Source organism: Bombina bombina, chromosome 8 (genome assembly GCF_027579735.1).
Source record: "Bombina bombina isolate aBomBom1 chromosome 8, aBomBom1.pri, whole genome shotgun sequence".
NCBI classification, from domain to species: domain Eukaryota; kingdom Metazoa; phylum Chordata; class Amphibia; order Anura; family Bombinatoridae; genus Bombina; species Bombina bombina.
The window spans coordinates 8,389,103-8,415,271 of NC_069506.1; the positions used below are offsets into that span (position 1 = coordinate 8,389,103).

A 26,169-nucleotide genomic window follows, 5' to 3' on the forward strand; every position below is an offset into this window, starting at 1 on the left:
GACTGGTGCAGACCCTTATATAAGAAGACTGGTGCAGACCCTTATATAAGAAGACAGGTGCAGACCCTTGTTCAAGAAGACTGGTGCAGACCCTTATATAAGAAGACTGGTGAAGACCCTTATATAAGAAGACAGATGCAGACCCTTATATAAGAAGACTGGTGCAGGCCCTTATATAAGAAGACTGGTGCAGACCCTTATATAAGAAGACAGGTGCAGACCCTTATATAAGAAGACTGGTGCAGACCCTTATATAAGAAGACAGGTGCAGACCCTTATATAAGAAGACAAGAGCAGACCCTTATTTGAGAAGACTGGTGCAGACCCTTATATAAGAAGACTGGTGAAGACCCTTATATAAGAAGACAGGTGCAGACCCTTATATAAGAAGACTGGTGCAGACCCTTATATAAGAAGACTGGTGCAGACCCTTATATAAAAAGACAGGTGCAGACCCTTATATAAGAAGACAGGTGCAGACCCTTATATAAGAAGACTGGTGCAGACCCTTATATAAGAAGACTGGTGCAGACCCTTATATAAGAAGACAGGTGCAGACCCTTATATAAGAAGACAAGAGCAGACCCTTATTTGAGAAGACTGGTGCAGACCCTTATATAAGAAGACAGGTGTAGACCCTTATATAAGAAGACAGGTGCAGACCCTTATATAAGAAGACTGGTGCAGACCCTTATATAAGAAGACTGGTGCAGACCCTTATATAAGAAGACAGGTGCAGACCCTTATATAAGAAGACAAGAGCAGACCCTTATTTGAGAAGACTGGTGCAGACCCTTATATAAGAAGACAGGTGCAGACCCTTATATAAGAAGACAGGTGCAGACCCTTATATAAGAAGACAGGTGCAGACCCTTATATAAGAAGACTGGTGCAGACCCTTATATAAGAAGACAGGTGCAGACCCTTATATAAGAAGACTGGTGCAGACCCTTATATAAGAAGACTGGTGCAGACCCTTATATAAGAAGACAGGTGCAGACCCTTATATAAAAAGACAGGTGCAGACCCTTATATAAGAAGACAGGTGCAGACCCTTATATAAGAAGACTGGTGCAGACCCTTATATAAGAAGACTGGTGCAGACCCTTATATAAGAAGACAGGTGCAGACCCTTATATAAGAAGACAAGAGCAGACCCTTATTTGAGAAGACTGGTGCAGACCCTTATATAAGAAGACAGGTGCAGACCCTTATATAAGAAGACAGGTGCAGACCCTTATATAAGAAGACTGGTGCAGACCCTTATATAAGAAGACAGGTGCAGACCCTTATATAAGAAGACTGGTGCAGACCCTTATATAAGAAGACAGGTGCAGACCCTTATATAAGAAGACAAGAGCAGACCCTTATTTGAGAAGACAAGAGCAGACCCTTATTTAAGAAGACTGGTGCAGACCCTTATATAAGAAGACAAGAGCAGACCCTTATATAAGAAGACTGGTGCAGACCCTTATATAAGAAGACAGGTGCAGACCCTTATATAAGAAGACAGGTGCAGACCCTTATTTGAGAAGACTGGTGCAGACCCTTATATAAGAAGACTGGTGAAGACCCTTATATAAGAAGACAAGAGCAGACCCTTATATAAGAAGACTGGTGCAGACCCTTATATAAGAAGACAGGTGCAGACCCTTATATAAGAAGACTGGTGCAGACCCTTATATAAGAAGACAGGTGCAGACCCTTATATAAGAAGACAGGTGCAGACCCTTATATAAGAAGACTGGTGCAGACCCTTATATAAGAAGACAGGTGCAGACCCTTATATAAGAAGACAGGTGCAGACCCTTATTTGAGAAGACTGGTGCAGACCCTTATATAAGAAGACTGGTGAAGACCCTTATATAAGAAGACAGGTGCAGACCCTTATATAAGAAGACTGGTGCAGACCCTTATATAAGAAGACTGGTGCAGACCCTTATATAAGAAGACCGGTGCAGACCCTTATATAAGAAGACAAGAGCAGACCCTTATTTGAGAAGACTGGTGCAGACCCTTATATAAGAAGACAGGTGCAGACCCTTATATAAAAAGACAGGTGCAGACCCTTATATAAGAAGACAGGTGCAGACCCTTATATAAGAAGACTGGTGCAGACCCTTATATAAGAAGACTGGTGCAGACCCTTATATAAGAAGACAGGTGCAGACCCTTATATAAGAAGACAAGAGCAGACCCTTATTTGAGAAGACTGGTGCAGACCCTTATATAAGAAGACAGGTGCAGACCCTTATATAAGAAGACTGGTGCAGACCCTTATATAAGAAGACTGGTGCAGACCCTTATATAAGAAGACTGGTGCAGACCCTTATATAAGAAGACTGGTGCAGACCCTTATATAAGAAGACTGGTGCAGACCCTTATATAAGAAGACTGGTGCAGACCCTTATATAAGAAGACAGGTGCAGACCCTTATATAAGAAGACAGGTGCAGACCCTTATATAAGAAGACAAGAGCAGACCCTTATTTGAGAAGACTGGTGCAGACCCTTATATAAGAAGACTGGTGCAGACCCTTATATAAGAAGACTGGTGCAGACCCTTATATAAGAAGACTGGTGCAGACCCTTATATAAGAAGACTGGTGCAGACCCTTATATAAGAAGACTGGTGCAGACCCTTATATAAGAAGACTGGTGCAGACCCTTATATAAAAAGACAGGTGCAGACCCTTATATAAGAAGACAGGTGCAGACCCTTATATAAGAAGACAAGAGCAGACCCTTATTTGAGAAGACTGGTGCAGACCCTTATATAAGAAGACAGGTGCAGACCCTTATATAAAAAGACAGGTGCAGACCCTTATATATAAAATACATAATGCACAAAACATTCTCTTTCTATGTGCCAGATGTTTAGACAAATCAGTTCTGTCTCCAATAGATCCACATAGTTGCCAAGGTAACGGCATATGCTAATATCACTAGTAAATATACACGGAAGAGAAGACTGTCAAGAACATATCCAACTTGAAGCCATTCATCAGCAGTCTCACACTCCTCTCTTCTCAGAAGATATTTTCGTATGGTTGAAATCTCTTGGAGTATACGCTCAATCGTTTCAGGAGCTTTATTTGCAGTCACCTCTTCCAGTATCTCATACTCATTTCCATGTTCCTTGTTGTCTTTGGTCAATTTATCTGTGGGGCAGACAGAAACACAATTATCTTATATTTAATACCTGTTTTTAATCATGTCCCCCATTCAAACCCATCAGGATTCCATTGTGAAGTACTGTGGAGGAAGTACCAGTTGTACAGGGGTGTACAGGTGTGCAATGGAACTTCAGTCGTTATGAGTCCCTGCCAGTCCTAACTCCACATACAGACCTCCTGTCAGGAACACAACTGACAACATCCACGTTCAAGTTCAACCCTCCTGTTCTTGGCCGCAAGTCGCAGTCAGGTGGAAGGATTCCTTAAAGGGAGTGGCTGTGACAAAAGTATATTTGGAAACAGCAGGGGCCAGATATACAAGAGTCAAGGGAAGAGCAGGCGCAATCAAGGCAAAGTCATTAAATAATCTGAAATCTGGGCAGGCAGCTGGTAATGCAAAGTCATTAAACAACCCAAGGTCAGGGCAGGCCAGGAAATAAGTTCCAGGTTGCTGGAAACTGGCCAAATAGACAAGCAGCGCAAAGATGTTACTTATAAAGGTTAAGTGGTGTGACTAGCAACAGGTTAACTGTATAAGTGCATAAGCAAAGTATTCTATAGTGCTGAACACTAGGAAGGCAAGAAGCGCATTCACGTGGATAGCGAATATGGAACAAGAGAAAACACCTTCCAGATTGCAAGACCTAGAAACATTTATAGAGAATAGATACTGAGGTGCGACCTTTAGCCCGTTCTCCAGACTTGTTTTGTATGATCAGTGTTTAATCCCCACATTTTTATTTCTAGAACCTCCTAATCTCACTATCACCTAGATTACGAGTTTTGCGTTATGAGTCAAATAGCAGCGTTGTAGCCCATAACGCATCATTTTCCCTAACGCAGCCATTACAAGTCTTGTCGGTATAGGTTTACCGCAAGCCTTTTAGCCTGTACCGCAATGTCAGTACCGCACTCCTAACAATTATGTTTTTTCATGGGATTCCAATAGCGCCGGTATTTCCAGTTTTTCGGTGAGGCTAAAAATCGAGCGTTACAGCCTAAAATGACAAGATCCGTAACGCCATCTAAAGTCAGTAGTTATGGGTTTTACGCTACAAAGCTGTAACATAAAACTCATAACTAAAGTGTTAAAAAGTGCACTAAACACCCATAAACTACCTATTAACCCCTAAACTGATGCTCTCTCGCATCGCAAACACTATTTTAAAGTTTTTAACCCCTAATCTGCCACTCCCAATTTCGCTGCCACTTAAAAAAAATTATTAACCCCTATTCCACCACTCCCTGACATCCTCACCAAAGTTATGAATCCCTAAACTGCCACCCTCCCATATCGCAAACTCTATTTAAATATTATTAACCCCTAATCTGCCGTCCGCCCACATCGCCCCCACTATACTAAAGTTATTAAGCCCTACACCGCCGCCACTATAATAAACCTATTAACCCCTAAACCGCAAGCCTCCCCACAACGAAATATACTAAACTAAACTATTAAACCCTTAACCGAAAGCCCCTAACATCACAATAAACTAATTTAAACTAGTAACCCCTAAACCTAACGCCCCCCTAACTTTATATTAAAATTACAATTTCCCTAACTTAAATTAAAACTTACCTGTCAAATTAAAAAACTACGTTTAAACTAACAATTAAACTAATATAATTATTAAACTAAAATTAAACTAACTACCAATTAAATTAAACTAAACTACACATTAAAAAAAACTAACACTACTCTAAAAATGACAAAGTATCTAATTACAAAAAAATAAAAAATACTAAGTTACAAAAAATAATAAACACTAAATTACAGAAAATAACAAACGAAATTATCAAAAATAAAAAAGAATTACACCTAATCTAATAGCACAATCAAAATAAAAAAGCCTACCCAAGATAAAAAACATAGGCTACAATAAACTACTAATGACCCTTAAAAGGGCCTTTTTTGGGGCATTGCCCCAAAGATAACAACTCTTTTACCTGTAAAACCCACCACCCAACCAACCCCTCAAAATAAAAAACCTAATTCTTAAAAAAAACTAAGGTACCCATTGCCCTCAAAAGGGCATTTGTATGGGCATCACCCTTAAAAGTGCATTTAGCTCTTTTACTGCCCAGACCTTAAACTAAAAAAAAAAAAAACACCCCAAAAACCTTTAAAAAAGCCTAACACTAACCCCCTGACGATCCACTTACAGTTTTTAAAGTCCTGCTTGAACGATCTTCATCCCGGAGTTGAAGTCCTGATCCAAGCGGTGAGAAGTCTTCATCCAGACGGCCTCTTCAATCTTCATCCAGGCGGCATATTCTATCTTGATCCTGGAGGTGTGGAGCGGGTCCATCCTGAAGACATCTCTTAGGGCTGCTAAAATCCTATTGGCTATTCAAATCAGCCAATAGAATTTAAGCAGCTCTCATTCTATTGGCTAATTCGAATTAGCCAATAGAATGAGAGCTGCTTAAATCCTATTGGCTGATTTTAACAGCCAATAGGATTTTAGCAGCTCTAATTCCTATTGGCTGATTCAAATTTTTAAGCCAATAGGAATGCAAAGGACGCCATCTTGGATTGCGTACCTTGCATTGAAGATTCAGTGTATGTCGGCGACCGTATGAAGAGGATGCTCCACGCTGGACGTCTTCTGGTCTTAGTGTTAGGCTTTTTTGAGGTTTTTTTGGGTGTTTTTTTTTTAGTTTAGGGTCTGGGCAGTAAAAGAGCTAAATGCCCTTTTAAGAGCAATGCCCATACAAATGCCCTTTTCAGGGCAATGGGTAGCTTAGGTTTTTTGTACTTTTTTTTCACTAAAAGAGCAGCTATCTTTAGGGCAATGCCCTACAAAAGGTCCTTTTAAGGGCCATTGGTAGTTTATTCTAGATTGGTTTTTTTTATTTTGGGGTGTTTTTTTATGGGTATTAGAATAGGAATATTTTTTTTATTTTTTATAATTTGTTTGTTATTTTGTGTAATGTATTTATTAGGGGTTTTTTTTGTAGCAAAAGATCTGTTTAACTTAGGGCAATGCCCTACAAAAGGCCCTTTTAAAGCCCCCCCAAAAGGCCCTTTTAAGGGCTCTTAGTAGTTTATTCTAGATTAGGCTTTTTTATTTTGGGGTGACTTTTTTATTTTTAAAAGGGTATTAGAATAGGAATAATCTTTATTTTTTTGGATAATTTTTTTTTTTTTTGTAATGGTATTTTTTTTATTTTTTTTTGGTAAGTTTTAGTGTAAGACAGGTTAGGTTTTATTTTACAGGTAAATTTGTATTTATTTTAACTAGGTAGTTAGTAAATAGTTAATAACTATTTACTAACTAATCTACCTAGTTAAAATAAATACAAACTTACCTGTGAAATAAAAATAAACCGTAAGCTAGCTACAATGTAACTATTAGTTATATTGTAGCTATCTTAAGTTTTATTTTACAGGTAAGTATTTAGTTTTAAATAGATATTATTTAGTTAATAATTGTAAATTTAATTTAGATCTAATTTCATTATGTTAAAGTTAGGGGGTGTTAGGGTTAGGTTTAGGGTTACGTTAGGCTTAGGGGTTAATAGTTTAATTTAGGTTGTTGGGATGTGGGGGGGTTGGCGGTTTAGGGGTTAATAGGTGTATTTAGTGGTAATGATGTGGGAGGCCAGATTTTTAGAAGTTAATAGCTTTAGTTAGGTGGCGACGATATCGGGAGTGGTGGAATAGGGGTTAATAACTTTAATATAGTTGCAGCGATTTTGGGGTGCAGCAAAATAAGGGTTAATAACTTTAGTATAGTGGCGGCGATATTGGGAGCAGCAGATTAGGGGTTAATAATTTTATTTCGGTGGCGGCGATATCGGGAGCGGCAGATTAGGGGTTAATAACTGTAGGCTGGCGTCGGCGATGTTGGGGGCAGCAGATTAGGGGTGTTTAGATGTAGGGTTTATGTTAGGGGTTTAAACTGTATTTTTTTTTCCCATAGACATCAATAGGGCTGCGTTACGGAGCTTTTGTTTCTGCGATCGCAGGTGTTAAACTTTTTTTTGCCGGCTCTCCCCATTGATGTCTATGGGGAAAGCGTGCACCAGCACATCAAACACAGCGCTGCTTTTTTGTGCGGTATGATTCTCAAAATCTCCATATTGCACGTGCAAGTCGTGTTTTTGAAAACTTGTAATAGCAGCACTATAGGGAATTAAATTATGCCACTTTTGTGGTGTTCTTTACTTTCCCTATAGCGCTCAAAACTCGTAACCTAGGTGATAAAAACCCAACCGTAGCTCATTATCTATAGATACATTAAGCTGCCATCATTAAAGGGATAGTAAACCCAAATTGTTTCTTTCATGATTCAGCTAGAGCAGCAATTTTAAGCAACTTTCTATTTACTCCTATTATAATTTTTTCTTCGTTCTCTTGCTATCTTTATTTGAAAAAGCAAGAATCTAAGCTTAGGAGCAGGCTCATTTTTGGTCAGCACCCTGGATAGTGCTTGCTGATTGGTGGATACTTTTGATAATATTAAATAAAAAATGATAATAGGAGTAAATTAGAAAGTTGCTTAAAATGGTGAATATCTGAATCAGGAAATAAATAAATTGGGGTTCATATCCCTTTAATGAATTATTCATCATGCTACATATATGTGTGTGTACAGCCTCACATGCAGTAAATTATTCATCATGCTACATATATGTGTATGTACAGCCTCACATGCAGTAAATTATTCATCATGCTACATATATGTGTGTGTACAGCCTCACATGCAGTAAATTATTCATCATGCTACATATATGTGTGTGTACAGCCTCACATGCAGTAAATTATTCATCATGCTACATATATGTGTGTGTACAGCCTCACATGCAGTAAATTATTCATCATGCTACATATATGTGTGTGTACAGCCTCACATGCAGTAAATTATTCATCATGCTACATATATGTGTGTGTACAGCCTCACATGCAGTAAATTATTCATCATGCTACATATATGTGTATGTACAGCCTCACATGCAGTAAATTATTCATCATGCTACATATATGTGTATGTACAGCCTCACATGCAGTAAATTATTCATCATGCTACATATATGTGTATGTACAGCCTCACATGCAGTAAATTATTCATCATGCTACATATATGTGTATGTACAGCCTCACATGCAGTAAATTATTTATCATGCTACATATATGTGTGTGTACAGCCTCACATGCAGTAAATTATTCATCATGCTACATATATGTGAGTGTACAGCCTCACATGCAGTAAATTATTCATCATGCTACATATATGTGCGTGTACAGCCTCACATGCAGTAAATTATTCATCATGCTACATATATGTGCATGTACAGCCTCACATGCAGTAAATTATTCATCATGCTACATATATGTGCGTGTACAGCCTCACATGCAGTAAATTATTCATCATGCTACATATATGTGCGTGTACAGCCTCACATGCAGTAAATTATTCATCATGCTACATATATGTGCGTGTACAGCCTCACATGCAGTAAATTATTCATCATGCTACATATATGTGTGTGTACAGCCTCACATGCAGTAAATTATTCATCATGCTACATATATGTGTATGTACAGCCTCACATGCAGTAAATTATTCATCATGCTACATATATGTGTGTGTACAGCCTCACATGCAGTAAATTATTCATCATGCTACATATATGTGTATGTACAGCCTCACATGCAGTAAATTATTCATCATGCTACATATATGTGTATGTACAGCCTAACATGCAGTAAATTATTCATCATGCTACATATATGTGTGTGTACAGCCTCACATGCAGTAAATTATTCATCATGCTACATATATGTGTATGTACAGCCTCACATGCAGTAAATTATTCATTATGCTACATATATGTGTGTGTACAGCCTCACATGCAGTAAATATTCATCATGCTACATATATGTGTATGTACAGCCTCACATGCAGTAAATTATTCATCATGCTACATATATGTGTATGTACAGCCTCACATGCAGTAAATTATTCATCATGCTACATATATGTGTATGTACAGCCTCACATGCAGTAAATTATTCATCATGCTACATATATGTGTATGTACAGCCTCACATGCAGTAAATTATTCATCATGCTACATATATGTGTATGTACAGCCTCACATGCAGTAAATTATTCATCATGCTACATATATGTGTATTTACAGCCTCACATGCAGTAAATTATTCATCATGCTACATATATGTGTATGTACAGCCTCACATGCAGTAAATTATTCATCATGCTACATATATGTGTATGTAAAGCCTCACATGCAGTAAATTATTCATCATGCTACATATATGTGCGTGTACAGCCTCACATGCAGTAAATTATTCATCATGCTACATATATGTGCGTGTACAGCCTCACATGCAGTAAATTATTCATCATGCTACATATATGTGCGTGTACAGCCTCACATGCAGTAAATTATTCATCATGCTACATATATGTGCGTGTACAGCCTCACATGCAGTAAATTATTCATCATGCTACATATATGTGCGTGTACAGCCTCACATGCAGTAAATTATTCATCATGCTACATATATGTGCGTGTACAGCCTCACATGCAGTAAATTATTCATCATGCTACATATATGTGCATGTACAGCCTCACATGCAGTAAATTATTCATCATGCTACATATATGTGTATGTACAGCCTCACATGCAGTAAATTATTCATCATGCTACATATATGTGTATGTACAGCCTCACATGCAGTAAATTATTTATCATGCTACATATATGTGTATGTACAGCCTCACATGCAGTAAATTATTCATCATGCTACATATATGTGTGTGTACAGCCTCACATGCAGTAAATTATTCATCATGCTACATATATGTGTGTGTACAGCCTCACATGCAGTAAATTATTCATCATGCTACATATATGTGTGTGTACAGCCTCACATGCAGTAAATTATTCATCATGCTACATATATGTGTGTGTACAGCCTCACATGCAGTAAATTATTCATCATGCTACATATATGTGCGAGTACAGCCTCACATGCAGTAAATTATTCATCATGCTACATATATGTGTGTGTACAGCCTCACATGCAGTAAATTATTCATCATGCTACATATATGTGCGTGTACAGCCTCACATGCAGTAAATTATTCATCATGCTACATATATGTGCGTGTACAGCCTCACATGTAGTAAATTATTTATCATGCTACATATATGTGCGTGTACAGCCTCACATGCAGTAAATTATTCATCATGCTACATATATGTGTATGTACAGCCTCACATGCAGTAAATTATTCATCATGCTACATATATGTGCATGTACAGCCTCACATGCAGTAATTATTCATCATGCTACATATATGTGCGTGTACAGCCTCACATGCAGTAAATTATTCATCATGCTACATATATGTGCATGTACAGCCTCACATGCAGTAAATTATTCATCATGCTACATATATGTGCGTGTACAGCCTCACATGCAGTAAATTATTCATCATGCTACATATATGTGCATGTACAGCCTCACATGCAGTAAATTATTCATCATGCTACATATATGTGTATGTACAGCCTCACATGCAGTAAATTATTCATCATGCTACATATATGTGCATGTACAGCCTCACATGCAGTAAATTGTTCATCATGCTACATATATGTGTATGTACAGCCTCACATGCAGTAAACCCTTCTCTCTCTGTATAGATTCTAAGAAACTGGCATTTTACTGGCTTTGTTGTTGAAAACAGATACAAGCTTCTAATATTCTTTGTTACTTGTTTTCTCACTTTCAAACGTGTATGAGGGGTGCATAGGAAACACGGTGATCTTACCAGCACTGCTGCTCCCACTCTGCAGTGATATATCCAGGCTGTGGGTATCTGCCATGCTCAGTTTTGCCTGCCCTTTAATACAACACAAGGCTGTGACCTTTAGGAGTAGCTTTTTCAACCATTTGGGAACTTGAGGCTGGAAATTTTTCTTGTTTACTATTCTGATGATAATAATGGTCTCTGCCATGCTGATAACCAGGAGTCCCAAACACACTGAATAAAAGATACCTGAGAGGAAGAACGAGTTAGGTAACAGACTATAGTGTATATCAGCTCTGTATTGCACAATCATATAACACTGTCATGTACAAAAGATAAGGTTTTACACATCAAGAGCAACTCATGGGTACACATCTTGAAATGCCTGGTAGAAACTATGTTCTGTAGCTAATTAGTGACAGATATATTTGTTTTTAATTATATGAATTTTGATATTAGTTATTCAAATATTAAAGAAAAAAGTGTAACGTTTTAGTTGCTAATCTCCTTTGTGCTCAGAAGTGTAATCCTGATTACTTCATTAACTGCTGCCTATATCATTCTCAGCCTTTTGCACCTAAGCATTTTATTTAGACATGTGCATTTCGTTTCGTTACAAATCAAAATGTGGACAAACTCACCAAAATTGGAGATTCTAATTGATTCGAATTTCCGAATTACCCTAGCAACTAAACTAATCCGAATGTATTTGTAACTAATAAATCCAAATTAGTTCGGATTTATTCGTTACAGTCGAATGGCCATGGGCTAATCACAATTCAGTATAAAAATTAAATTTTGTGGGATTGAACAGTAAAATTATTCCGTTTGTGTAACTTGGAACCATCTGAATCAACATGACACATACCAAACTTCCAAATTTACGAATCAAATTCAAAACGAATACATCCGAATTTATTTAAATCCGAAATTAATACTTTAAAAAGGTATCCGAATCGATACGAAACGAAATTCGAAAAAATCTGAATCAGTCCCAAACGAGCTGAAACAATTTTTTCCGCTGTGCATGTCTAATTTTATTATTATCAGGTATTTGTAGAGCGCCAACAGATTCCGCAGAGCTAAATATTACACTTTCTTCACTGGAATTTATAGGTTAATCTTAGTGCAACATTTCTGTGTAGACCATTAGCTTTTATAAAGAGTGGGAATCTTAATATTTAGAATTTTTAAAAATAGCAATATAGAAAGTGACTTAGTTTCATATATATAATGAAATAATGTTGTACAAACTGAGCTAGCAGTTACCTATTATTGGAGTGCCTACTGATGTAGCAGGTAACATGTCTGTTACAATGAGAAGAAAGACAGAGTAGCCCAGTAACAGGGTGATCTTGAAAGATACTCTCTCACCGCAGTCTGGGGGCAAATAAAAGCCGAAGATATCCAAGATCATAAGAAATGTACTGGGTAGGAGCAAATTTACCTCATAGAAAAGAGGTCGTCTTTTAATAACCACCTGTAATAAAAAGAAGAGAAGTGGCTCAATATCAGTGTTTGTTTAGTTAACCCAATTGACAAACACAGAAGTAAATTAGCCTATTTTCTTATTGATATGATGTGTTTTCCTCCAGCACCGGATCAACAAAATAAAATCCTACCACTTGCTCCTGCCAGTACGTTTCTTTATACCTTACCATACTTGTATATCTACCCAACTCTTACTATTACTTATTTTATATCTTTTATATATATATATCTTATTTATTTATATATTACTTGCGCCACAGCAAACCATTCCTCTAAGAAGAAGAGTAAGCAAATAGTCTATGCATAGTACTAAAATATTACCAACAGTCACTAATATACTTGATGTACCATAATATTACCAACAGTCACTAATATACTATATGTGCCATAATATTACCAACACAGTCACTAATATGCTATATGTACCATAATATTACCAACACAGTCACTGATATACTATATGTGCCATAATATTACCAACACAGTCACTAATATACTATATGTGCCATAATATTACCAACACAGTCACTAATATACTATATGTGCCATAATATTACCAACACAGTCACTAATATGCTATATGTGCCATAATATTACCAACACAGTCACTAATATACTATATGTACCATAATATTACCAACACAGTCACTAATATACTATATGTGCCATAATATTACCAACACAGTCACTAATATGCTATATGTGCCATAATATTACCAACACAGTCACTAATATGCTATATCTGCAATAATATTACCAACACAGTCACTAATATACTATATGTGCCATAATATTACCAACACAGTCACTAATATACTATATCTGCCATAATATTACCAACACAGTCACTAATATACTATATCTGCCATAATATTACCAACACAGTCACTAATATACTATATGTACCATAATATTACCAACACAGTCACTAATATGCTATATGTACCATAATATTACCAACACAGTCACTAATATGCTATATGTACCATAATATTACCAACACAGTCACTAATATGCTACATGTACCATAATATTACCAACACAGTCACTAATATACTATATGTGCCATAATGTTACCAACACAGTCACTAATATACTATATGTGCCATAATATTACCAACACAGTCACTAATATACTATATGTGCAATAATATTACCAACACAGTCACTAATATGCTATATGTGCAATAATATTACCAACACAGTCACTAATATACTATATGTGCAATAATATTACCAACACAGTCACTAATATACTATATGTGCCATAATATTACCAACACAGTCACTAATATACTATATGTGCAATAATATTACCAACACAGTCACTAATATGCTATATGTGCAATAATATTACCAACACAGTCACTAATATACTATATGTGCAATAATATTACCAACACAGTCACTAATATACTATATGTGCCATAATATTACCAACACAGTCACTAATATACTATATGTGCAATAATATGACCAACACAGTCACTAATATGCTATATGTGCAATAATATTACCAACACAGTCACTAATATACTATATGTGCAATAATATTACCAACACAGTCACTAATATACTATATGTGCCATAATATTACCAACACAGTCACTAATATACTATATGTGCAATAATATTACCATCACAGTCACTAATATACTATATGTGCCATAATATTACCAACACAGTCACTAATATACTATATGTGCCATAATATTACCAACACAGTCACTAATATACTATATGTACCATAATATTACCAACAGTCACTAATATACTATATGTGCAATAATATTACCAACACAGTCACTAATATACTATATGTGCCATAATATTACCAACAGTCACTAATATACTATATGTGCCATAATATTACCAACACAGTCACTAATATACTATATGTGCCATAATATTACCAACACAGTCACTAATATACTATATGTGCAATAATATTACCAACAGTCACTAATATACTATATGTGCCATAATATTACCAACACAGTCACTAATATACTATATGTGCCATAATATTACCAACACAGTCACTAATATACTATATGTGCAATAATATTACCAACAGTCACTAATATACTATATGTGCCATAATATTACCAACACAGTCACTAATATACTATATGTGCCATAATATTACCAACACAGTCACTAATATACTATATGTGCAATAATATTACCAACAGTCACTAATATACTATATGTGCCATAATATTACCAACACAGTCACTAATATACTATATGTGCCATAATATTACCTGCGCTTTATTAATGAACGTCATGTATTACCGTCTATACCTCTTCTATAATATGAATACAAAGCTAAACCAATTATTATATAGAAATGAACTCCTCTATTTATACAAAAGAGGGAGACACTAAGGGCTCATTTCCATTGAGCCGTAATTAACTTTGCGCAAGGTCACAAACCGTAAAATATGCTGTTGGAAGCTATTTCATTTATCGACTGAATCCAAAGGTGCATTATAGCTCAATATATCAAAATATACTTTTTACCTCAGTAATAACCTTGTATCTAAGGCTCTGCAGACAGCCTCCTTATCTCAGATCTTTTGACAGACTTGCATTTTAGCCAATCAGTGCCCTCTCATAAGTAACTCCACTAGAGTGAGCACAATGTTATTTATATGAAACACACGCACTAACGCCCCCTAGCTGTGAAAAACTGTCAAATGCATTCAGATAAGGGGCTGCTTTCAAGGGCTTAGAAATTAGCATATGAGCATCCCTAGGTTTAGCTTTTAACTAAGAATACCAAGAAAACAAAGCAAATTTGATGATAAAAGTAAATTAGAAAGTTGTTTAAAATTACTTTTCTATCTAAATCATTAAAGTTTAATTTGGACTTTACTGTCCCTTTAATGCCTCAAAAACCTCAATCTACAAAATGTATTATTATTTCTTTTTGGCTACATACAACATGTGACACACAAGTAACTGCCAAAAAATGTCATTATCATAGGAAGAGTAGATCTAGATGTGGTCAGGGATATGTGAAGACACAAAGTGGTAGTGATGTCCTATTTATTTATTTCTGACAGAGTAAAGGCCTTTGTGCAAGATATTAGCAAGGATATGTAAGCAGAAGTGAGCTTTGCACAATATATAGAGAATTGCAAGAAAGGTTTTCATAAAGGTGAAGATAAAGAAAAACTCTGCTAAAGATTCACAACTTTTCCCAAAATACTTTTTGCAACCAATAGCTTGAAGAGTTGACTTTAAAGGTATCTTTTGTTAAAAATCCCAATTTACACTTATTAAAATCAAATCATTAGCAAAGATGCGCATGAGTGAAACAGTCTGATAATCATATTGAAACAAGCGCATTGCTGTACATAACTTACATGATACTTAAGCACTGAATAAGTATCGCCATGATCATGTTCCTTTACGTGTTCAGTCAAGACATTCAGAAGCTCCCATTCCCCGTTATTCCTGAATATAGAGAAGATACCTGCAGATGCCCATTCTGATAGGTTGATATCTTCAACTAGCGGAAATAAATATATATATGGATGATTTAGACCATAAAGAGATGTTTGCAAAGCAGTCTGTTTACTCTAGAGTAAAGGCTCTTAAACAGTTTATGTGATTCATTTATATAAATACATGCAAGGCAAGAAGTGACAAAAGATCACTATTTAAGGCTAGAGGAAAGACAATTTAATCTCCAGCAACATAAACTGTAAGAGCAATCAAATTGTGCAACTCAAAGCCTAAAGAGGTAGCGAATGCCAATATGTTAGATACGTTTAAAAATGGCTTAGATACATTTGTGGCTAAAAACAGAATTCATGGATATCATTACTTTTGTTAAATGAAGTAGAATTTGTATAAGTTGAAATTGTTGAACTTCTGTCATCTTTCAACCTCATCCACCACGTTACTATCTTACAGCTAGATTACGAGTTTGGCATTATGATTGAAAAAGCAGCGTTATGGCCATAACGCAGTTTTTCCCCTAACACTGCTATTACAAGTCTTGCCGGTATAGGTGTACACCCAACGTCAGTACCGCACTTTTAAAAAAGTCATTTTTCAATGGGACTCCCATAGCGCCGGTATTACGAGTTTGCCTGGGAGGCCAAAAAGTGAGCGTTACACCCTATACTGACAAGATACGTACCGCCATCTAATGTCAGTAGTTATGAGTATTACGTTACAAAGCTGTAACATAACACTCATAACTAAAGTGTTAAAAAGTATGCTAACACCCATAAACTACCTATTAACCCCTAATCCGAGGCCCTCCTGCATCGCAAACACTAAAATAAATATATTAACCCCTAATCTGCCGCTCCGGACATCGCCGCCACTATTAAAATTTATTAACCCCTATTCCGCCGCTCCCCGACATCGTCACCACTGTAATAAACTTATTAACCCCTAACCGCCACCCTCCCGCATTGCAAACACTATTTAAATATTATTAACCCCTAATCTGCCGTCCACCCACACCGCCGCTATAATAAACCTATTAACCCCTAAATCGCAAGCCCCTCACAACGAAATATACTTAAATAAACTATTAACCCCTAAACAGAAAGTCCCCCACAATGAAATATACTAAAATAAACCATTAACCCCTAAACCTAACGACCCCCTAACTTTATATTAAATTTACAATTTCCCTATCTTAAATTAAATTAAAACTTACCTGTCAAATTAAATAAATTCATTTTAAACTAACAATTAAACTAAGATAATTATTAAACTACAATTAAACTAACTACCAATTATAAATTAAACTAAACTACACATTAAAAAAATCCTAACACTACTCTAAAGATTAAAAAATCTAATTACAAAAAAAAATTAAATAACTAAATTACAAAAACAAACAAACACTAAATTGTGAAAAAAAGAAACAAATGATCAAAAATAAAAAAGAATTAAACCTAATCTAATAACCTTATCAAAATAAAAAATCCCCCCCAAAATAAAAAAAAACCTAGCTTACAATAAACTATCAACGGCTCTTAAAATGGCCTTTTGTGGGGCATTGGCCCAAAGAATTCAGCTCTTTTACCTGTAAAAAGAATACAAACTATCCCCCAACAGTAAAACCCACCACCCCCACAACCAACCTCCCCAAATAAAATAACTATCTAAAAAAAAACTAAGCTCCCTATTGCCCTGATAAGGGCATTTGAATAGGCATTGCCTTTAAAAGGGCATTTAGCTCTTTTACTGCCCAGACCCTAATCTAAAAATAAAACCCACCCAATAAACCCTTAAATAAACCTAACACTAGCCCTGATGATCCACTTACAGTTCTTGAAGTCCCGCTTGAAGGATCCATCCAGCCAGCAAGAAGTCTTCATCCATGCGGCAAGAAGACTTCATCCAGACAGCATATTCTATCTTCATCCATCCGGCGTGGAGCATCCTCTTCATATGGTCGCCACTATAAACTAGAACTTCAATTTAAGTGACGTCATCCAAGATGGCGTCCCTTGCATTCCTATTGGCTGAAAGATTTGAGATTGAGCTCTCATCCTATTGGCTGATTAGAACAGCCAATAGAATGAGAGCTGCTCAAATCCTATTGGCTGATTGGAACAGCCAATAGGATTTTAGCAGCTCAAATTCTATTGGCTGATTGAAATCTTTCAGCCAATAGGAATGCAAGGGACGCCATCTTGGAAGACGTCACTTGCATTGAAGTTCCAGTTTACAGCGTCGACCATATGAAGAGCATGCTCCATGCTGGATGTCTTCAGGATGGACTCGTTCCATTATGAAGATAGAAGATGCCGTCTGGATGAAGACTTCTTGCCGCGTGGATGAGGACTTCGCCGGCTGGATAAAGATGGAAGAGGCTGCCCGGATGAAGACTTCTTGCCGCATGGATGAGGACGTCGCCGGCTGGATGGATCCTTCAAGCGGGACTTCAAGAACTGTAAGTGGATTGTTGGGGGTTAGTGTTATGTTTTTTAAGGGTTTTTTGGGTGAGTTTTATTTTTAGTTTAGGGTCTGGGCATGTAAAAGAGCTAAATGCCCATTTAAGGGCAATGCCCATACAAATTCCCTTTTCAGGACAATGGGGAGCTTAGTTTTTTTAAGATAGTTATATTATTTTGGGGGGGTTGGTGGGTTTTACTGTTGGGGTGTTTGTATTTTTTTTACAGGTAAAAGAGCTGATATATTTGGGGCAATGCCCCACAAAAGGCCTTTTTAAGAGCCATTGGTAGTTTATTGTAGGCTAGGGTTTTTTTATTTTGAGGGGGCTTTTTAAAAAAAATTTTTTATTAAGGTTTACTATGCAATAACAGACAAGCAATACTTCAGATAATATGTTGGTACAGAAAGAAAATCATATCAATTGTCTTGAGAAAATATTATACAATCATACCTGTTGCATCACAGGATAGTTTGGAAAAAAAATGAACCTCATATTTTCAGAATACAATTAAAGAATAATAGTGATGTCATCTTTTTCTTTACAAAATAGAAAGAAATGCATAAAAAAAGAACAATCCTATAATTTTATCAAAGCACAAAGGGAAATAGTGCACGAGCACGTCAAAGCAGCATTTGATTTCGGTGCGGTATGGAGCTCAACGCCACCATATCGCCCGCACAAGCATGCTTTTTTTAAACTTGTAATAGCAGCGCTATAGGGAGGTGAAATAACGCAGCTTTTGTGGCGGTCGTTAAAATTCCTATAGCGCTCAAAACTCGCAATCTAGCTGTTAATATATTACTTTGCTACTATGTCACTATCTTAAAATGTTACTATGTTACTATGTCACTATGTTACTATGTCACTATGTCACTATGATACTATGTCACTATGTTGCTATGTTACTATGTCACTATGTTACTATGTCACCATGTCACTATGTTGCTATGTTACTATGTCACTATGTAACTATGTTACTATGTCACTATGTTACTATGTCACTATGTTACTATGTCACTATGTCACTATGTTACTATGTCGCTATGTTACTATGTCACTATGTTACTATGTCACCATGTCGCTATGTTACTATGTCACTATGTTACTATGTCACCATGTCACTATGTTACTATGTTACTATGTCACTGTGTCACTATGTTACAATGTTACTATGTTACTGTGTTACTATGTCCCTATGTTACTATGTTACTATGTCACTATGATACTATGTTACTATGTCACTATCTTAATATGTTACTATGTTAATATGTCACTATGTCACTGTGTTACTATGTTACTATGTTACTGTGTTACTATGTCACTATGTTACTATGTTATTATATTAATATGTTACTATGTCACTATGTCACTACGTTACTATGTTACTATGTCACTGTGTCACTATGTTACAATGTTACTATGTTACTGTGTTACTATGTCCCTATGTTACTATGTTACTATGTCACTATGATACTATGTTACTATGTCACTATCTTAATATGTTACTATGTTACTATGTTAATATGTCACTATGTCACTGTGTTACTATGTTACTATGTTACTGTGTTACTATGTCACTATGTTACTATGTTATTATATTAATATGTTACTATGTCACTATGTCACTACGTTACTATATTACTATGTCACTGTGTCACTATGTTACAATGTTACTATGTTTCTGTGTTACTATGTCCCTATGTTACTATGGCACTATGTTACTATCTTAATATGTTACAATGTTACTCTGTTACTATGTCACTATGTCACTATGTTACTATGTTACTGTGTTACTGTGTTACTATGTCACTATGTTACTATCTTAATATGTTACAATGTTACTTTGTCACTATGTTACAATGTTACTATGTTACTATGTCACTACGTTACTATGTCACTACGTTACTATGTTACTATGTCACTATGTTACAATGTTACTATGTTACTAAGTTACCGTGTTACTATGGCACTATGGCACTATGTTACTATCTTAATATGTTTTCAATGTTACTATGTCACTATGTCACGGCACTATGTCACTATGTTCCAATCAGCCAATAGTATGCAAGCTCAATCCTATTGGCTGATTGCATCAGCCAATAGGATTTTTTCAACCTTAATTCCGATTGGCTGATAGAATTCTATCAGCCAATCGGAATCTAAGGGACGCCATCTTGGATGACATAATTTAAAGGAACCTTCATTGTAGAAGAAGCCGTCGATTGAAGATGTCTTGAAGATGGAAGCGCTTTGTGCCGGATGGATGAAGATAGAAGATGCTGTCTGGATGAAGACTTCTGCCAGCTTGGATGAAGACTTCTCCCGGCTTCGTTGACGATGGGTGTCGGCTCTTCAAAACTGTAAGTGAATCTTCGGGGATTAGCGTTAGGATTTTTTAAGGGTGTATTGGGTGGGTTTTATTTTTAGATTAGGGTTTGGGTTGCAAAAGAGCTAAATGCCCTTTTTAAAGGCAATGCCCATCCAAATGCCTTTTTCAGGGCAATGGGGAGTTTAGGTTTTTTTAGTTAGGGTTTTAATTGGGAGGTTGGTTGTGTGGATGGTGGGTTTTACTGTTGGGGGGTTGTTTGTATTTTTTTCACAAATAAAAGAGCTGATTTCTTTGGGGCAATGCCCCACAAAAGGCCTTTTTAAGGGCTATTGGTAGTTTAGAACCAAAATATGATGGGTTGAGAGCCCATCTTAGAATACACTATTAGCACTCTTTGTAGGCATGTAAAGTATAGGGTAACTGTGTTCAAAGTAAACTCCAAATGGTTAGAGAGGTCTCATTGAAATTAATAAAACATAACTTTTATTATATACACATAAAAACAGAGTTAAAATATAGGGATGTGCAAATTAAAAACAAAAACTCTTGGTAGGGTGATGAGATAAGTAATTTATTCCTCAATTGTGGAATTAAGTAGCAAATTATAAACGTATGCTAGGTATACCGATACCTCGGTATTCAATATTCAGTATTCTGAATACATATAAGCACACAATCAATCAGATGATTCTAAGTTTCCACTGCTAGAGGTTAATTATTAGTTCTCTAATAGAGGCAATAATATACCTATATGAGGTTACACTATTATAGCAGTGTCTAGTGATACGTGGATTTAGAGAATCAGCATAATGAATTTCGTATTGATTTGGTGCTAAATTGGTAATTATTTATTGAACCCGGTACCAAAACTTAGCGGTCTCCAATTATTTATTGTATGTTCTAAAAATGGTAAGATGTCATCACTGTATTTGGATGCACCCTGTGAATTTAAAGATAGTTACAAAATACCATAACAAATTTACCAGTCAGTGTGTTTGGTGCATACTTGGATATCTTAACATCAAATATTTGAGTAATATCTCATAGGGTTAATGACAGTTTGAAATTTGCATACTTAAGTATCTTATCATCAGATATTATCTCATAAGGTTAGTAACAGTTTGGAATATATATCTGATTTGTCAACCAAATTAATTTGTAGTTTCCAAAATGTTTTTGTATGTGTTATGGTTGAAATCACCTTTCACTCCACAGCAAGCACAATGTTTTTGCAAGTCTGCTATCCAGCTGTTTTTGAGGAACTATTGTGACAACTCTTATAGGATTGGTCACTGAAGGGGAACAGAAACCAAAAACCATGATGATCTATAGTCATGTGGTTAAGTTGTATTTCCAAATGAACTAGTGACTGAAACAAGTTGTATTGTGACACCCTGTAAGGTATGTCTGGAGTAGTACAGCTACAGTCAGTTGATTTGTTACACATTAACCACCAGTGGCTACATCGAGGTTCACCTCAAAAGACGTATGAGGGACTACTTATGCCTTAATTATTCAAAGTATCCACATGTATTGTGACACCTAAGTTATTATAATTATATAGCCAGCTTTATAAATAGGTACGATCATAAGCGTGGTATACATATAGTGAGTCAGTGACACTAGGTAAAAACTAGTAACAAGTTATTATCAGTTGTGGTGCCAAACGCTAGCAAATTGTTTGCACCGGTACTTAAATTCAAACTGCTCTGTAAGTAATACCTATTAGATTATAATATCATTGAATAATTAAGGCATAAATAGTCCCTCATACGTCTTTTGAGGTGAACCTCGATGTAGCCACTGGTGGTTAATGTGTAACAAATCAACTGACTGTAGCTGTACTACTCCAGACATACCTTACAGGGTGTCACAATACAACTTGTTTCAGTCACGAGTTCATTTGGAAATACAACTTAACCACATGACTATAGATGTCATGAATTGGATCTGCTCATTGCCGTGTCGCCGCGGCTCACAGATCCCCTCTGTATCACGTCACGTTGCCTAGCAACGTGACGCGGTATCTGGCTCTCCTCTTGACGTCAGAGTCTCCCTGCCTTCAAATCTCGGCGGGAGATCTGAATTGGCGCCCGTTTGTTTTCTCTGTTCATTCTCCCGGACCGGACCTGTGTGAGTAATTCTTTTGTCTCCCTTGCCTGAATCCTTGCCTGAATACTCTCTGCCAGTTTGCCTAACCTGCTAATATGGATTTTATGTTTGTTTACTAACCTGCATAAAGGGACATTTGCTTTATCCAAACCTGCTAAAAGGAATCTTTGTTTATTTACTAACCTGCTTAAAGGGACATTTACTTTATCCAAACCTGCAAAAAGGAACCTCAGTTTGTTTACTAAACCTGCTTAAAGGGACATTTGCTTTATCCAAACCTGCTAAAAGGAATCTTTGTTTATTTACTAACCTGCTTAAAGGGACATTTACTTTATCCAAACCTGCTAAAAGGAATCTCAGTTTGTTTACTAAAACTGCTTTAAGGGACACTTGCTTATCCAAACCTGCTAAAAGGAATCCTTGTTTATTTACTAACCTGCTTAAAGGGACATTTGCTTTATTACTTGCTAAAGGAATTTCACTTAGTTTATTTATCTTCTTAAAAGGACATTTGCTTTCTTCAATCCTGAGTGGGTCACGTCCAGGATATTTCTCAGTGTGCTAGCGTGTGTTTTTTACTTTTCACGCTAGCAGTTGGGTTGAATCCTGAGCTGGTCCTTTACGGCTGACATTACAAACGGGCCATAAAAATGGACCCCACTGAATTATCCATGGCCGTGACCCACCAGGGACAGTTATTGGGATCTCATGCTACCCACTTACAATCCTTGGACGCAAAGTTGGATCAGATAACTATTTTACTTCAGAATATGGCTGCTCCTATACCTCCTAATCCTATTCCTTTGGATCCCTCTCCCCCTACGAATCCTACCAATCAGACACAAGCTCAGCTCAGTCCCAGGATACCTCTTCCGGACAAATATGATGGGAATCCTGAGGATTGTAGGGGTTTTTTGAATCAGTGTCGCCTTCATTTTCGGAATAGTCCAGTTCTCTTTGCAACTCCCTCCTCTAGAATCACTTTCCTTATATCCTTAATGAAAGGTAGAGCCTTAGCCTGGGTATCACCTTTGCTTGAAAAGAATGATCCAATACTCCAGGATGTGGAAACATTTCTCTCTGTCTTTTCAAATGTCTTCGATAAGCCAGGGAGGTCTGCCGCGGCTGAAGCTTCTCTTCTAGACTTACGACAAGGTGGTCAACCTGTATCTCAATATGCCATTGAATTTCGCACTCTAGCTTCTGAGACTACCTGGAATCAGGGAGCTCTTAGAGCAGCTTTTCGCAAAGGACTCTCTGAACGTCTTAAAGATGAGTTGGTCTATCGTGAAATCCCAGAATCTCTAGAGGCTCTGATAAATCTTTGTATTTGTCTCGATTCCAGATACCGCGAACGCCAACAAGAAAGAGAGAGAAATCAGAAAGCTTCTAATCGTCCTTTTCGTCTGGTACCTCGTATCTCTAACCCTTTAACTCCCGCTTCTCCACCTTCCGATCAGACTGAACCAATGGAAATTGGCACCATTAGATTAACTGAAACTGAACGTCTGAGGAGACGATCTCTTGGACTGTGTTTATACTGTGGCCTTAAAGGACATTTATTAAAAGATTGTCCTACCAGACCGGTAAAAGCCAGGGCTTAACTTCTGTCCAGGGAACTAAGTTAAGCCAAATAGGATCTCATTCCCTCAATAATAAACTTTTTGTTCCGGTTACTCTTCAAATTGGAGGAGACAGGATTCATACTCAAGCTCTTATTGACTCTGGTGCTGGAGGAGTCTTCATCGATTCCACATTTGTAACTACTCACTCTATTCCATTAAGCAAAAAGGAATATTCTATTCCAGTCTCCACTGTTAGTGGAGATCCTTTGGGTCCCGGACTTATCCAGTTTGCTACTAGACCCATTCTCTTTTCTGTTGGAATTCTTCATTCAGAGACAATATGTTTTGATGTAATCTCGACTCCTCAATTTCCCATAATATTGGGTCTTCCCTGGCTCCAGTTACATAATCCTGTATTCTCCTGGACTCAAGGCGAACTCATTTCCTGGGGATATTCTTGTCAAAATAGGTGTCTTCAGATTCCCACGAAAGTGCCTCTCACCATTGCTCTCACTTTTGACACCTCTGGGTCGTTACCCACACCTTATCAAGATTACGTTGATGTTTTTTCCAAGAAAGAAGCAGAACGTCTTCCCCCACATCGTACTTTTGATTGCCCCATTGATCTACTTCCTGGGGCAACCTACCCTCGTGGCAAGACGTATCCGCTCTCAAGGCCAGAGAATGTTGCCTTAGAGGAATATATCCAAGATAGTTTGGCTAGAGGTTTTATTCGACCTTCCTCTTCTCCTCTTGGGGCTGGTTTCTTTTTTGTGGGAAAGAAGGATGGAGGACTGCGACCTTGTATTGATTATCGGGGTTTGAATCAAATCACAGTCAAGAATAGTTACCCTCTGCCTCTTATTCCTGAACTGTTCACTTATCTTCAAGGAGCTACAATATTTACCAAACTAGACCTTCGTGGTGCTTATAACCTTATTCGCATGCGCAAAGGAGACGAATGGAAGACAGCCTTTAACACTCGATTTGGGCATTATGAATATCTGGTTATGCCTTTTGGGCTGTGTAATGCCCCTGCTGTTTTTCAACACTTCGTCAATGAGATCTTTCGGGATTTTTTGAACTCCTTCGTCATTATCTACCTTGACGATATTTTAATTTTTTCTCACAATTATCAAGATCATGTACACCATGTCAGGAAGGTTTTGCAACGGTTACGAGACAATCATCTATTCGCCAAATTGGAGAAATGTTCATTTCATCAAAAATCCATACCCTTCTTGGGTTATGTAATATCTGAATCTGGATTTGAAATGGATCCGAATAAACTTTCTTCCATTTTGGATTGGCCTAGACCTGATTCTCTTAAGGCTCTACAACGGTTTCTTGGCTTCGCCAATTATTACAGGAAATTTATCAAAGGATTTGCTACTATTACTTCTCCTCTCACGTCACTCACTAGAAAGGGGCAAGATTGTAAAGAGTGGTCCCCAGAGGCTATTAAGGCCTTTGAGTCTCTCAAAAAGGCCTTTTCTTCTGCACCCATACTCCGTCACCCAAATCCGGATTTTCAATTTATCCTAGAAGTGGATGCTTCTTCTGTTGCTGCTGGTGCTGTTCTTTCCCAACGAATACCTGACACGGGTAAGATTCATCCTGTAGGTTTCTTTTCCAAGAAATTTACTTCTTCTGAATTAAATTATGACGTTGGCAATAAGGAATTATTAGCCATCAAGATGGCTCTGGACGAATGGAGGCATTGGTTGGAGGGTACTACCTTTCCATTTTCCATACTCACGGATCATAAAAA

The 26,169-nt window shown here is 36.9% G+C and overlaps 1 protein-coding gene across 1 annotated transcript in view; it reads right to left on the reverse strand.

Annotated features, from left to right (window-relative positions):
* Positions 1–2,850: 2,850 nt before the first annotated feature.
* LOC128638257 (5-hydroxytryptamine receptor 3A) overlaps positions 2,851–26,169 on the reverse strand; it is a 50,882-nt gene continuing 27,563 nt past the window's right edge. The window contains exons 6-9 of the mRNA XM_053690113.1: positions 15,832–15,977; positions 12,236–12,446; positions 10,988–11,215; positions 2,851–3,160 (exon numbers count right to left, since the gene is read on the reverse strand). Coding sequence (XP_053546088.1) covers positions 2,886–3,160; positions 10,988–11,215; positions 12,236–12,446; positions 15,832–15,977 — 860 coding nt within the window. The 3' untranslated portion in view covers positions 2,851–2,885. The remainder of the gene's footprint in view (positions 3,161–10,987; positions 11,216–12,235; positions 12,447–15,831; positions 15,978–26,169) is intronic.